This window comes from Strigops habroptila, chromosome 11 (genome assembly GCF_004027225.2).
Source record: "Strigops habroptila isolate Jane chromosome 11, bStrHab1.2.pri, whole genome shotgun sequence".
Classification (NCBI taxonomy): Eukaryota; Metazoa; Chordata; class Aves; order Psittaciformes; family Psittacidae; genus Strigops; species Strigops habroptila.
The window spans coordinates 18,036,508-18,050,768 of NC_046360.1; the positions used below are offsets into that span (position 1 = coordinate 18,036,508).

The following is a 14,261-nucleotide window of genomic DNA, read 5'->3' on the forward strand; positions in this document are numbered from 1 at the left end:
CATCATTCCTGATGTGTATTTAAACCATGGGACTACTTCCCTCTCTATTTCCTGGGATTCAAAACTGACACCTGTACATCAAATTTCATTCCAAGTTCTCATGAGTTTCAACTATTCCTATTAGCATCTGCTTTTCCCTCAAAAGCCCCTTTCTAAACACTCGGTGGTTTGACTTTGTGTTTTTCCTTGTGTCGTAGGTCTTTAAATACTCTGCACCAGTTTTGCTGTCCAGCTCCATTGTACCATACCCAGCTAGCTGTCCCTGCCACACACTCAGAGTACAGGTAAGAGTAGATATGGTCCACCCACTTTTTGGTGTTGAAGGGAGATCTAATGTTACAATTCTCCATACGAAAAGGAATAATAGCTTACGTTTTGAAAGGAAAAAAGTATTAGAAAAACATACCAACCATTTTGTAACATCTCATAAGAGAGTTCTATTCACTTCCCTCAGCCATTCCTGAATTAATTTACTCAGTAAAATGAGATTCATGTGCTTTAAGAGGCACATCCCCTGGACTCTTTGAAAGGTAGGAAGACGCTAGTTGTAGGTTTAGTTCTCATATGAAATGCTTATAGAATTTATGTAGGAAATAGGCTCAGAACTGATGTTCTGAGCAATGCTTTTTTTAACCCCAGAATATTTCCTGAGAGAATATGAAGTGAGCCATGCATTGTGGCACTCTGAAGGCTAAGGCATGGACCTGCCAGAGGCTCGGCACTGCCTTCTGGTTGGAGTGGCAGCAAGGAGGTTTTAGAGAGATGCAGGCCTTGATGCCAAGCAGAGTCTGCTCTGAATGTGTAAAAAATATCTATTTTTTCCAGCTAAGAATGCTCCATTTAACATAGATGTCTTTACTGTGTGCTTTCCAAGTTCTTTTTGATGGAATGTGGAGAGCAGTAATTCTGCATCTTAACACAATACATTGTCAGTGCCAGTGTTTTAAGTCATCTTATAGAAGCGTGGAAGGACAGCTAATTTAATGAGAAATGTGAAAACTGTTCAGCAATTGTGCATGTTATGAAAACATTGTCTTTAATTTTTACTGGTACTGTTAGTGATTAACTCAGTGATAATTGCCAGCTCATGAATAGTATTAATATCAAAATATTGGAAGTCTGGTGCTGAAAAATCAAATCACTTTGCACTGGTAATAAGGAAAGACAAAAACAAAGAATGAATCCTAAATCTGTAAATGCATAAACATGGTTCTGATTTGAATCTGTCATCTCTTAGTTATCTCTAACCATGCATGTTCGGATTCATCCTGTTGTTTTACATTGCAGCATCTGTTTGTATGTTTGGTTCTTTTTCCTCCCATCTGAGCTTTTCGTTTTCTTTGGTGGTAGTGAATCCACAGTTGAGTTGTAAGACGACTTGGTATTCCCCGTGAGGAGCAGGGTCTGAACACTATTAGATTCCCCACTTGCTTTTTAATGAGGCTTTTCTTTTTCTTTTGGCCTGAGTTTATAATGCTTTCGTTCCAAGGACTTGTCCCAAGTGGTACCCTACACGCAAATGTGGTGGTGTGTTGGAGCCAGACTGTTGGAGTCTTCCTCATGTTAGGAATTTGTTTGGTTTACCCACGAGTTAAATTTCTGAGGCTGTGGTATCCAATGTGAGTGTTGCACCCTGCCATCACTACATCCATAATCTCAAGCTATCAGTACAAATTATTCACCTGGCTTTGTAAGCAGCCTCTAGCTGGGAATTCTGTTGCTGTGAATGAAAATCAGCTGCTAGAACACTGACAAGACTGGGCTTTAAATTTCCACATACATTTAATAGTATTAAATTTAGCTTTTAGTCTTCCCATTTATCAATTTATAAATAGAAGTCATTAGAAGCAGAGCTAACAGAAAGGGATGCTTCAGTCTAAGTGCAGTTTTGAGGCTTTATTTAGAAGATGCACAGAGGGATTAATTTTGTAGCCCAGAATTAAAAATTAAATTTGCTCAGAAAGCAGCACTTAATGACTGCACTACAGTGATACAGAGCAGCTCTGATTTGCTCTTAGGTAATTGCTGGATGTTTTATTCACTCCAGCAGTTTTATTTCTAGTCAAGACGATCTTTGGCATCTGTTTTGAATTGTTAATAGGGAAATAATGCATTTTTAATAACTGCAGCTATTGCAGTAATCCCTTGCTTGCTCATTTTACAATGTTCAAAATAGACAGAAATAATAGAATTTATCTTGCATTCTCCTACTAAAAGCCAAGTCTTAGGAAGCCTGAGCGTATCATGTCCTCCCAGCTAGTTATTTGTCTGTGTTCCAATTAGCCCATATGCCTCCTGTGTTTGCTCTTTTTGAGTTATTTTTGTCTGGAAATTAAACAAATAATAAAGATCCCAGTGAAGTCTGTAGTTGGTTTCTTTCACTCCCTTTCCCTTCCTGCCTCCCAAAGTAGAGCCTTAAAAACAATGTACGGTAGTTCAAAACTGCACATTCCATGAGGTGTATTTATTAGTGATCATTTGAATACAGGTTTAATGTCGGGCGTGAAGGATGAAGTAAAGGAGACAGTGGTACAGCCTGGAGTGGCTTACAAAAGGGCCTGGACCCTCATAGTCTTGTACTTTGGCTGCTGAGCCTGTTGCTTGGTATGGCCTGGAGTATCTCTGTGGCCTTCCAGCTAGAGTATGTGCAAAGCAGGGCCCAGAGCTAAAATGGCATTCAGAGAAAATAAGTTTCATCATCTCCGTTTCTTGTTTGAGGAGCAGTCTGTTCCCAGGGTTTTCTAAACCCATCTTTCTAAACAAACCTCAGTTAGTACTTCAGCCTGACTCTATAGGTGCTAGATACCTTATGCTAATACCATACACCTTTGTGCACCTGACAGTTGTCGACTTGGAGCGTATCACGTGAACCTTCAGGTTACTCAGCTGTTCACGCCACTCCTGAACAAGCAGGTTCATTTACAGTCCGAGGAGAGTTCACCAGCCCACCCTTGGAGAAGGCTTCCTGCTCTGCTGGGCTTTTTTCCGTTGGATTTGTGGTTAATACCTGGTAGCCCTAATGCTGCTGTAGCTGTCACTCACGTTTGTGTGATGAGTGTTATGGCAGAAATAGTTGTAGGAATGCTGCACACAGAAAGATATGATGTAGAAGCCTGTGCATGCTTGGGAATATAAAGTCTTATTCATATCTGTATTCTTTGTATGGATATGCAATAGGCTGATACATGCAACTGCAGCTGTGGTCAGATTTGCTTACCACTAATATCTAAGCATCTTTTCATCTAATGTGTTTATTCATAACTATGATTTCCTTGTTCTGATTTGCATGAGATGTTGGCTGTCACTCATTCCTTTCTCCACCCACTTTACCTTCCATTCTTCTCATACAAAATCAGATGCCCTTATCATGTCCAAAGACCATTTCAAAAGCGTGAAGCTGGAGATTTTTCTTTTCTTTTTTTTCTTTTCCCCAGTGATACCTGTGAAAACAAAAAGCTAATGCAAAGGATGTTATAGTACCAAAGAAACCCCATCATTTTCTTGCAGTCTCTACCTGCTTAATGTTTAATCCGCACCTCTGGGAGGTAAAAACATTATTCTGACAATACTGTACTTGTGTGAAATTTTAATGTGGAATCTTTGTTTCACCAGGTAATGTTGGCTTACATGCAACAAACCACTGTATGGAAGATGGTAGAAGGATTGATTGTGCTATTTCTTTTTGTATGAGCCACTGGTAGGCATAGTAGCTATGTTGTTACCATAACTGGTTAACATAGAAGCTTAACATGCCATGATGTCTGGCTGACAGATGTGTCTATATCCTATCAGAGTGCTTTGGTTTTTCCTAAGTTTTTTTCAAGAGCACAGTGGGAATTCTTGCACACTAGGCACAGACAGGGAAAACTGGGAACTTTCTGCTTAGATAACAGAAAGTGAAAAGTAACTATTTACAGATAAATGTGGTTCTTTGCAACTCTGTTTACTTCCGCTGATGAGCACTGTACTGTTTCCCAGGCTTCAATACCTAGCAAGTATTTCACATGTCCTTCACACAAGCATCTATCAAGACATCCCACACTGCACAACAGACTCCTCAGTCCTGTGGTAGTTTCCCAGTCAATGATTAGTCACAGGTGAAGCTGTAGCACAGGAGCTGTACTTCACACTCCTTTGGGCTATTGATACAACTGATTATTGTCATTTTCTATGAAAAAAAAAAAAAACCAACAAAACTTGAATGGGCATCTTATTTCCAAATGAATAGCAATTGCCTAGCTATATAACTTAGCACATTTAAGCACTGCAGCCTCTCTTTATAACAGGCAGAGATTTAAAAGTTTGATAATACTGTTCCAAATTGAGCAAAGGAGTGGAAGCAGCATAGCTCGGGCCAGGCAGTGTATAGCAGCAGCAGTGCAACATGCAGCTGAACCGAGCAAAATGGATCTGAACTCTGAGCACATCATGGGCTCAGTGGTAAGCCAGTATGAGGTTCAGATGTTATGTAAGGCATCTGTGCTCAAACCCTATGGCAAAGGAAAGCTGGAGTAATTATAGTAATACTTGTAATTTTCCACTTGATGCCTACCTGATCTAGCAATGCAGAAATGGTGAATGGGGTTCGTACATAGCAAGCTGTTTGAAAACAATCAGGAGCTGGCAGAGTACCATGAAATTTACTATTTGCTTTTTGGATTTTCTTGTTTTTCTTCCTTCATTCTGTTCCTTTCCATCCTCCTCCTTTAGCTTGTTATTTAGTTTAAAGGAAATGATCACTCGTGGTTGTATTACTGGTAAAGAAGTGACCTCGTGCGAGCTTCCTGCTAAGCCGGCATCCCTTCCTCCACCTGCCATAAAGCACATTATAGCATTACAGATGTAGGTATTCCAAACTGCTCCTTTAATAGCTTTCGTGCCTTCTGGTTTGTAGCACCATTCATGATGCTGGCAACTCTGCATGGAAACAGAGTTCTTCCTTCTATTGGAAAAGAAGGTGGGGGGAGGAGTAAAGTGCTGGTCTGATAATCATCAATATTTCTGTGTGTAAATCACCAGCAGAAGGGGAATGCATCTGTTCTGCATTTTCAATGGAATATGGGCAGGGAAAATACCTGTGGAAAGTTTCTTTTAAACATGTTAAAAATAAAGCAGCCATGGCCATAGTAGGCTGGGTATGTATATGACTACTTAATGTAATTTTTCTTATGGGAAAACCAGAAATTGCCCTTTCAGAATACCTTTTGCCTCAGAGTTTAAGTGTTGGCCTAGGCTCATTTGGTTGTTCTCTGTTGTGTTGCAAGTTCTGTCTCTGAGAGTGGAATGGGTTAATTGGGTGGTACTTACAAACAAGTCACACTATTTGTGGGTTTAAAAACAAAACCAATAAAATCTCAAGCTACATTTTCCTAATGCTGTTCCCTGTGATTCTGTTCCTCTGTCTTTTTCCTTTCTTGCCCTCCTCTTCCTTGGCAGGGAAGATAATGTTCTGCACCAGTTCTGCTGTCCACCTTCGGGGTCTAGTAGTCCATCTTCAAGATGACAGCGAAGCTCGGGGTCGCTAAGTGTGCAGTCAGTGCTACATCTGTATAGGCCATCTCTCCTCTTACTGGTGTGTATGGGACTGACACTTGCATGGATGCCACAGGATTGTGATTCATGTTGAGTCTGAGTTATTCAGAATGGCACAGCCATATGATTTTGCCATCGATGCTTGGTAATCTCCTCTCCATGCTTTTCTACAGCTCTTGTCCTTGTGTCCAGTATCTAAAACACATGCAGACTGTAAACAAGTACCTAAAATGCACAGTTTATTTTGAACTAAAATAAACAGTACCATAAGTCTTTAAGTGTACTGTGAGTTTTGTTACTGTATGTACAGGGTCATGTGGTATAAAGGTTACAAACAAGTGTTGACTTCTTCTCCCCCAGGTGTTGGGGTTATGGATAGGAGTGAAGCTGTTTCATAGCATCTGTATTAGGCTGGTTTTACTGCTAACAGTCCTAGAAATTGGTTTCAAGATTGGACAAACACCAACATGACATTTTATGAATGTTGCTATGCAGACATTGACCGTTCTTTCTTTGCTTTTTGATTATGCTGAGGAACCAGCACATGCATGTTGTTACAGCAGATACTCCAGCTATGAGTGATTACATTTCTAAGCCGCTTTGAGTTCTGTCTTATAATTTTGTTTGCCTGTGTTTGTGAAAGTCTTGTATTAAGCATTAGCAAAAGTACAAGATCATTACTCATGCTGTTACCTAATTGATGATAATATTTTTCTCTAAGCTGTGAGCAAGATTGTCATTAAAGGGGAATAAACTTGTCATTGAATGGCCCTGTAACTGCAACCAGAGAAATGTGAACATGTCCATGGGTGTCTAAGAATAGAGTCCGAGTTACCATTGCCCAGAAGGCACTTTGTTGACTGCATCTTTCCAGAGTCTTCTCGTGGCTCTAAAATAACTGGAGGATAACTGGTTGGCTCTTCCAAACTTAAACAGCCCAAGCAGATAGACCAGGAAGCATTTTCTGTGATGTGGCATTTACTGGCCTGAAGCTAGCAAGAAAGAAAAACTGACTGGAGGGGCTTTTAAGTGTGCTGTTGCTATCATGAGTTAAAATACTACAAACTGTTTGGAGTTCATGTAAAGGTGGAGGTGAAAAGGTGACATTTATTTGTAGTTACATCTGCCTTTGAGGATGGGATAAAAAGAGAATCATCAGGATCAAGAAGGGAACTGTGAAGGTAGCATGAGGCTCACTCTCACACTGTATAATGTGCTTGTTTTATGAGCCTGATCATAAAACAATATAAAAGAATCAATATAAATCCAGAATACAGGTTATTTGCTTTTCAGTTAGATTTGATCTACTGTTTCTGTCCTTCCTGTTAAATGTTTTCTTGTGTTTGCCTTGGGTATGGTTGTGAAGCATCCAAGGCCTAAGGAGGAATTTGCTTGCAGGAGGCTAATCTGCCTTCATGATTTTGCAAGTTTGTCTACATCCTTAATTCTGACTGCAGACTGCAAACAATATATGGCTGCTTTTGTTACGTGTTGCTGAATGGTCCTTAGTTTCACGTGTTTCTCAATCACTTGGCATTACAATGTATATGAAGCGCTTTCATTCCCACTGTAAAATTTGGAAATTATGTATGCCAAACTTGTGTGGTAGATTCCTGCAGCTAATTATGTCCTCGGAAGTGCTCTGGTGTTTACTGAGCAGGGTGAAACACTGACATGTTTGAATGTTGCTCACAGTTTTGGTCTTGTGCTGCTATAATTAAGAGTTTCTGAGTTGCTTCCCAAAGACAGAAGCAGAAGGGATGTCTGATATTTTGACTTGCTTATCTATGTAAACAATAATTAACTCTCTCTTCTCAGTGCACTGAACTGAAGCACTGTAATTACTCTTTTCCATAGGGTAGGATTTGGCCAATTTTTCAATAAGTATCTTTTCTCTATCTGTGTAAAGGAAAACAAAACGGAAAGCCTATTTAAACATGAAAATTAACCCCCCCAACTCTAGGTGCCAGCCCTTCTGCCTTGAAGAGACAACAGCCGATTACTTTGAATTGGTTGTAGCTGTTGGTGCCTCTTGGGAGAAGATGAAGTCAAAGACTGCTCAGTGGTATTAGCTGTAACAGGACGCTGCCACTGGCTGGTTTCTGTCTGGTAGTTTTCCAGTGAAGGATAAATAATGTCATTGTAAGTTGCTGGCATTTGAAACAATTTGAGTTGGTATCCATTGTATCACCAAATCATGGCACTTGTTCTCTGTGGAGCAAAGAGGGAAGCTGACCTTCTCTGGAGCACTGCAAGTCAGAAAGGCAGCAGTAAACATTTCCCGATGTAAATAAATGATGGCTGGCTGAATAAAACATGCCGTGAAGCTCAGGATCCAGCAGCAGAGCCTAGTAGGGGTTCTCCTTCAGTTAACCAGGGTTTAGAAGTAGATGACCTAAATGCAGCATGTTGTTATAAAACAGAGAATGGTACCAGTGGAAAATTTTCCCCTTTCTCCTAATTCCTAAATGAATTTGCCCTGCTTCTGTGAAGAGTGAAGACTGTCCTATTGTGCATTCTAGTGTGGAAGTGGGGTAGAAATGTCATTTTCTCTGTTTCTATAGACCAGATTTCTTCCTTCAGGACCTCAAAGGACTGAAGAAAAGCTGCTTTGGGAGAATTCAGTTAGAGCACTTCTCCTTCAGCACCCTTAGGCACTTGCACCTATCAGGGTCAGGCTGTTGTGGTTTTTTCTTCTGCAATGTGGAGTTCTCCTTTGCCAAACACACTCAGCTCTTACATTCTTTTGGGTGGTTTTGACTAAAATAGGTGGGTGAGACTTCGGTTTTGCAGAGCAGCTACTGACTTGCTGTTATTTTCTGCACATGCATGTATTATTTTCTCTCTGTGATTGTGGAAGTCATTAGAACAGCCCAGAGGAGTGTGAGGACACTTTGTGCTTGAAAGGTTTGGATTTTTGTGCACCACTAGATGGAGCAAAAAACCAGTTCAACTGTGATAAATTAGAGATTCATTTCCCAAAGTAGACTTTAAAATAACTCTAAGTAGCTGAAGCAAAACGTTGTATAACATGACGAGAAGTGACTCTGAAAAATGTAGTAGGGTGTAGATCTAAAGCATGACTGAAAGCAAGCTTTTAAAATTCACCGTTAGCCATTCCACCAGCTGTGTAATTGAATATGGATTTGCCACAACTTCCAGCAACTCAAAATTCATAATGAATTTGAATTATGTATCTAGTTTATGGCCAAGGAAGCTCCTTGCTTGAGCAGGTGCCTGGGGATGGTGGAATGTCATGTGCTGCTGAGAATGAAGCAGCACTGGAGCAGCGTTTGAGGTGACTCAGAGGCAGGGATGTGGCTGCGCACTGCGCACGTTCAGAACTACCTGAACAGGCTTACACCCTCGAAAACCTCCTGACTCACGGGTCTGAGAGGGAGACATTCATCTTACCAAATAGTGGTTTGCTAAACTGGCCGTTTGGGAGTGCAGCACTAAGGCCTTCTTCACCTCAAGTACTGGAATGGAGCAGGGAGTTCTCACAAAATGTAACTCCCAAAATATCTACGCTGGCGCCTGTGGGAGTACTTAGTATCTTCACTTTGTTACCGGGATTGTGAGTGGTGCTAGAATTTGTCGAGGTTTTTTTACAGTAATGGGATCGTGCCTGGAGTGGTGGCTAGAGGGAGCTCCAATGCAGCCTGGCCCAGAGCTGTCTCAGTCAGTCATTACAGATGTGGCCTATTCTGTTACATGGAGCTGTGGTTGAAAACAAAGGAGGAAACCATCTATGTTTACTTTTGCATGCCGTTAACACTGGAGATGGAGAAGTATTTGATTGCATGGAATGAAAAAATGGATGTATATACCACATGCCCTACAGCCAATATTGTTTATATATTTTATGATGATTACATTGTTTGCTTGTGTCGTTTGGTCTGCCTCTACTCTCAAGTTGTAACACAGACTGTGCAGGGGAAGGCGTGTTCAACAATGTACATGTAGCCATGGGGGTGCTCTACATCCGACTGTCAGGTGTCTGATGGGCACCGACAGAGGAGCGTAAGAACAAGACAAACACAGTGATACTTCTGAGCACCAACAGATTTTGGCAAGGAACTAATCCAGAGGTGGTGTCTAGTAGGTTTTCAAATAAAGAAATTAATAATCATTAGAAACTGCTAGATAGAGGTTCCTGCTGTCAAAGCAGCAGAAATTGTAGTTTGACTGTTCTGTCTCTGCTGAATTAATTATAGTAATTCAGTTAAGGGTGCACCCCTGTATGTACATACAGGGTGTTTGGCTTGATGAACCTCTTCTCTCATGCGCAGGTAGGTTTTCCGTTTTCTTTTAACTTCACAGAACATGCCCAGCAGTTGCTCAGTACTAGGTGGGGGATCCAGCACAGCTGCAGAAAGTTTGAATCATCTGCACAGTAACAGCTTAATGTGACTCAGCTGAAGAGAAGGTTGATGGGGTTTTATTCCCCTCTTCCCCTTCCCACCCGCCCCCCTCCCCCGATGAAGGACACATTGCTTCCCTTTCGGAATGGAGACCCCAGTACCAGGCAGGATTACCTGAATGTGCAAGGTAGGGGTGGATTCCTGGCTGTGAACAAGGATCACAGGTTATGATGAGCTGACAAAAATGGGTAGATAAAGAGGAGACAGAACTTAACTGAGTCAATCCACAAGGAGAGACAACCACTAGTGAGTGCAGCAAGAGCTTTTCCTGGCTATGTCCAGATTGAATTCAGCCTCCTGCTCTCTGCTACTAGTTGACCTTTTATGACTCAGTCCTGCTGCTGTTCAGTTTCCACCCTGGAACACAGAGATGTTCCTTTACTGACCCTTAAAATTGGAGACACATTGAGGATGGGAGGGACTCGCTCAGAGTGATTTCTGTTTTTCACAACAGAATTCTGTGGGGTCAGAAGGAAAGAGTAGGTATACAGCTAGTATGTTTTGCTTTGCATGGTAAGTGTATAGCAAACATTTGAGTAGTCATGAAGGACAGCTTGTGTTAAATCAGGATGCTAATAAGGGTGGGAGCTTGCAAAGATCCTGATGGGTATGGCTTCCATCTTGTGCTCGGGTAGCATCTTTATCTGCAATGAATGCTTTACCTTAGTCATTATACAGGTGCTGCTGCTTTCTCTTTAGAGCTGGGATGAGATTTTAGAGTTTGAAAATAATTATCTGTATTTACTAAACAGGCTGGGAAGCTGAAAGTGCAAATAACCGAAGACAGTTTCTTTCTACAGTTACATTTGCATTCCATGTTCAAGCGAAAATTTGTACATTATATTTCTCATGAAAGATATCTCCCTTTTTATAATTTTGAGTGTTTCAAGCAAGTGCTTTTGTTTCCATACCCATTACAGTTATTAGTTTTTCTTTTTTAGATATTATTTGTATGCTTTCTGGCCTTTACTGATTTTTGGCTGATGTATTCACAGAACAAATGCATAAAATCAACCCAGTTTATGACCCGTTAATGTAAGCATTTTTTCCTAAAGAAATGATGTCACATTTCATTAACCTCTGAATATTTTTCTAGCCAATCACTGGAGCACTGCACACCTGAACATGAGCTAGTATTGACATCTATCTTGCTCTCTTCCTCAATTAAATCCATCTTTATGGAGAATTCAATTAGTTGTAATTGATATTTTATGACAAGGTTTTGCCAGAGGCTGGTGTCATGCAGATAATCGTGGTCAGGAAATGTTACTTAACTAATTCTCTTTTGTAATGCTGCAAGCAGTGGTATTACTCAGGTGCTGCACCGTGGCACTGGCAGGGAGGGCAGCGCGCCCGCTGCTTGGTCTCCTGCATGTGGCAGATGTTTCTGACAAACAAGTTTGTTTGCTCGTTGGTCACGAGGTGCCTGATGAAAGCAATTCCACTCAGCTTTGTCCTTTGTTAGCGGGTGAGCTCTCAGCTGTGCCGCTGCCATCAGCTGCGTGTGGCAGCCACGGGATTGCTGATGGGGCCTCCAGGATTCAGCCTGAAATTGAGGTGCTCTCCACATGTATTTAGCTCTTCAGAAGCCCACAAAGACATGTTTTCTGCTTTAAAGTCAGACTTTATTACTGGAGGCTCTTTTTAAAATATATTTCTTTGTGATTTGGGGGAGTTCAGTTAAAATCTATTTAATTTAGTGCTGCCAATATAAACTGGATTCCAAGTAAGATATGACCAGTAGTAGTTCTTCCCACAAACTGCTAGGCTAGATTACTTCAGTGCTTCAAGGCAAGAAAATAGTGTTTAGTAAAATAAAACTGAAACCAACTGAGTAATAGGCATTGTCAACTCCATTACCACTTCTCATGAAAGACTTAAGGATGATCAAAGAGCCAGCAAGGGAGGCCAGGGTTTAGGTGTGTAAGTGGAGCAGCAGGAAGCCTGTCACTTGATTCCAGATGAGGCTAAATTAATCTTGAGCTTCACTTTCATGTTTCATTGGGCACTTGTCTCAGCCACAAAATTTAGTCCAGCTTGAGAAAGTCCACAGTTAGCCATGGATAGGAAAATCTGGGAGATGATTTTTATTAGTCTCCATGGAAGATGCTTTATCTGTCAGAACTTGGAGTGGTAAAATATGTAGCAGTGAAGGCGAAAGCTGAAGATGAAGTGGTGCCTGGTATGCAAGATGAGCCAGTTTCTGCTAGGTACTTGTTTCATCTCATTCTCTGGTACTAAAAAGTTAAATGGTGTAATAGTCTTTTACTGTTAAGTATGAAATTGAAGAATGGGGAAGATTCATTTAAAGCTTACTCTCTTTAGGGAGTTTGACATTTTCCTTCCATGTTCTTTGTGTTTCAAGGGCTTTTCCAGAACGATTTCTCAGTATTGTGTGTGTATATACGCACATCTATAGCAGTTTCCCAAGTAGGACTGGTCTCCAGGTATGTACAGCTGCATGCAGAGGGCAGTCAGGACCTTTGGCCCTCTCGGATGCATCTGGGACTGTGAAGTCTGATTCTTGGTTTACATTGAAGCTGTGCTAGTTCCTGCATGTGCAAAGGCACCCTGGGCGGATCGACTGTAAATGCTCTTTGGAACTTGGAATAATATGGCAATCCCTAATCTGAAGTTATGTAAAGCATGCAGTCATCTTACTATGGTTTCAACTGGCTCCTTTTATTATGAATGTCAGGGTAGTGAAAATACTAAGTTGGTAAATTCATTTTTTCTATATACTATGTAAACATTTGTGTACATATATATACACACACAAACATAAAAATACACATGCTTTTAAATCTGCTACTTACACACACTGGCATCGGCATCACTTCCTGCAGCTGGGGTTTCTAAGTGTGGGACAAGCACTACAGAGCAGGCTTGTGCAGAACCCCAGGCTGGTGCTCCCGCCCTGCGCCGGTAGCCTGCAGGATCCATGCGGTACTGCCAGGGAAGTGCCTGTCCCAGCCTCTGGGCTGTGTTTGGCGGTCAGTGTGGCTCTGTGAATTCATACACCTGGCAAATGTCAACTGCCAACTAGCTGAACAATCCTGTTTCCTTCCTATTGCCTGGGCTGCTCTGTAGCTTCCCTGTCCTGCCTCCAGCATGCATGCTGCTAACCCCACTTGTTTTGCCACAGACATGCTGATGGAGCTCCACTCGTGCTTGTTTTCAGATCCCATGGATGTCTGCTAGTTGCATGTTATTTAACTTAGATTTATAAGCCTTTTCTTGCAGAAAACGACGCTTTGAAAAAAATCTAAACTCACTTTCAATTCAGTAGGTTTGCTGCCTACGGAGGGAGTAGAATTAGTAAAGCATTTACTATGCATGTGCAGTGATAAAAAAGTTGTTTCTTATATTTAAAAGAAGCAGCGTAACCTCTGGCAGAATGATACAGTGCACTACAGTTTCAATCACTGAATCTGCTTCTGTCTATCTCTATTTTCATTTACAGAAATGGTGAAATTAATATAATAGATGCAGCTTCACTGAGTAACAGGGAAACAGCACATGGGTTGTAGGTCTTTGAATCCCCTTATCAGCTTGTGTGATTCTGTCGCCTTTCCTGGGAAACAGAAGGGTCATACACATTGATCCATAGTATCTTGTAATCTGCTGCTGCTTGTTAAATGCTAGTCAGTCGAAGAAGAATCTCTCTGACATGCAGATAAATAATCATTGATTGCAAGTGAATGTACTGGAATAGGCTGAAAGTCCTATAAATTCCTGAATTGCCATACCGATGTTTCTGGAGAGCTGCAGGAACGAGGAGCTTTGTCATGATAGGTGATAAATTGGCTTCTGGCAGCAGCGGCTGTGCTCGTGCTGCCTGCAGATCTGTGCGAGGAATAAGGCTCCTCTTTCAGCCTTTGGTTTTCTGTATGTGTATCGAAGCGTTTGCAGCATGTAACTACAGGGAGGTGCCTGCAGCATATGGTGATACATGGGAAGTCCTTACTCTGCAAACTTCTCTCAGAGCACTCATTCTGAACTGGGGAGTTAAAATCTGCTGATGGGAAGAGGAGAAACTAGCTATTAGTCTATAAACCAATACGAAAAGTGGAGTAAAGTCTGTCACTGATCCACTCCTGTGGTGCAGCTATATACTGCTCTGTGCCAGCAGACCTTTTAGGCTTTGAACTGTCTGCAATCATCATGTTCTTATATGAAGGAGGTGTACCCAACAGAACTCATCTCCATTTTAAAGGATGAAGTTGTAAGTCTCTGCTCTTAGGATACAGTGTAATGGGGCCAGTTTGGTGCGTTCACTTTCATGTTCAACTTGATGTGGGTTTT

The 14,261-nt window shown here is 41.4% G+C and overlaps 1 protein-coding gene and 1 long non-coding RNA gene across 8 annotated transcripts in view; both read left to right on the forward strand.

The window, feature by feature from the left end:
* IQSEC1 (IQ motif and Sec7 domain ArfGEF 1) overlaps positions 1–14,261 on the forward strand; it is a 337,453-nt gene that overhangs the window by 155,022 nt on the left and 168,170 nt on the right. For 4 of the 7 annotated variants that reach the window (XM_030501810.2, XM_030501803.1, XM_030501811.1 and 1 more), the window contains one exon: positions 198–284. The exons of 2 other annotated variants lie outside the window; for them this stretch is intronic. In XM_030501810.2, the coding sequence (XP_030357670.1) occupies positions 198–284 (87 nt within the window). Of the gene's footprint in view, positions 1–197; positions 285–3,434; positions 3,546–14,261 lie in introns of those variants that run through there. One more of the 7 variants, XM_030501812.1, reaches the window with a different exon arrangement.
* Positions 3,555–5,810, forward strand: LOC115614645. The gene is made up of 2 exons (XR_003993792.1): positions 3,555–4,842; positions 5,437–5,810. It is a non-coding gene; the product is annotated as an uncharacterized LOC115614645 (long non-coding RNA).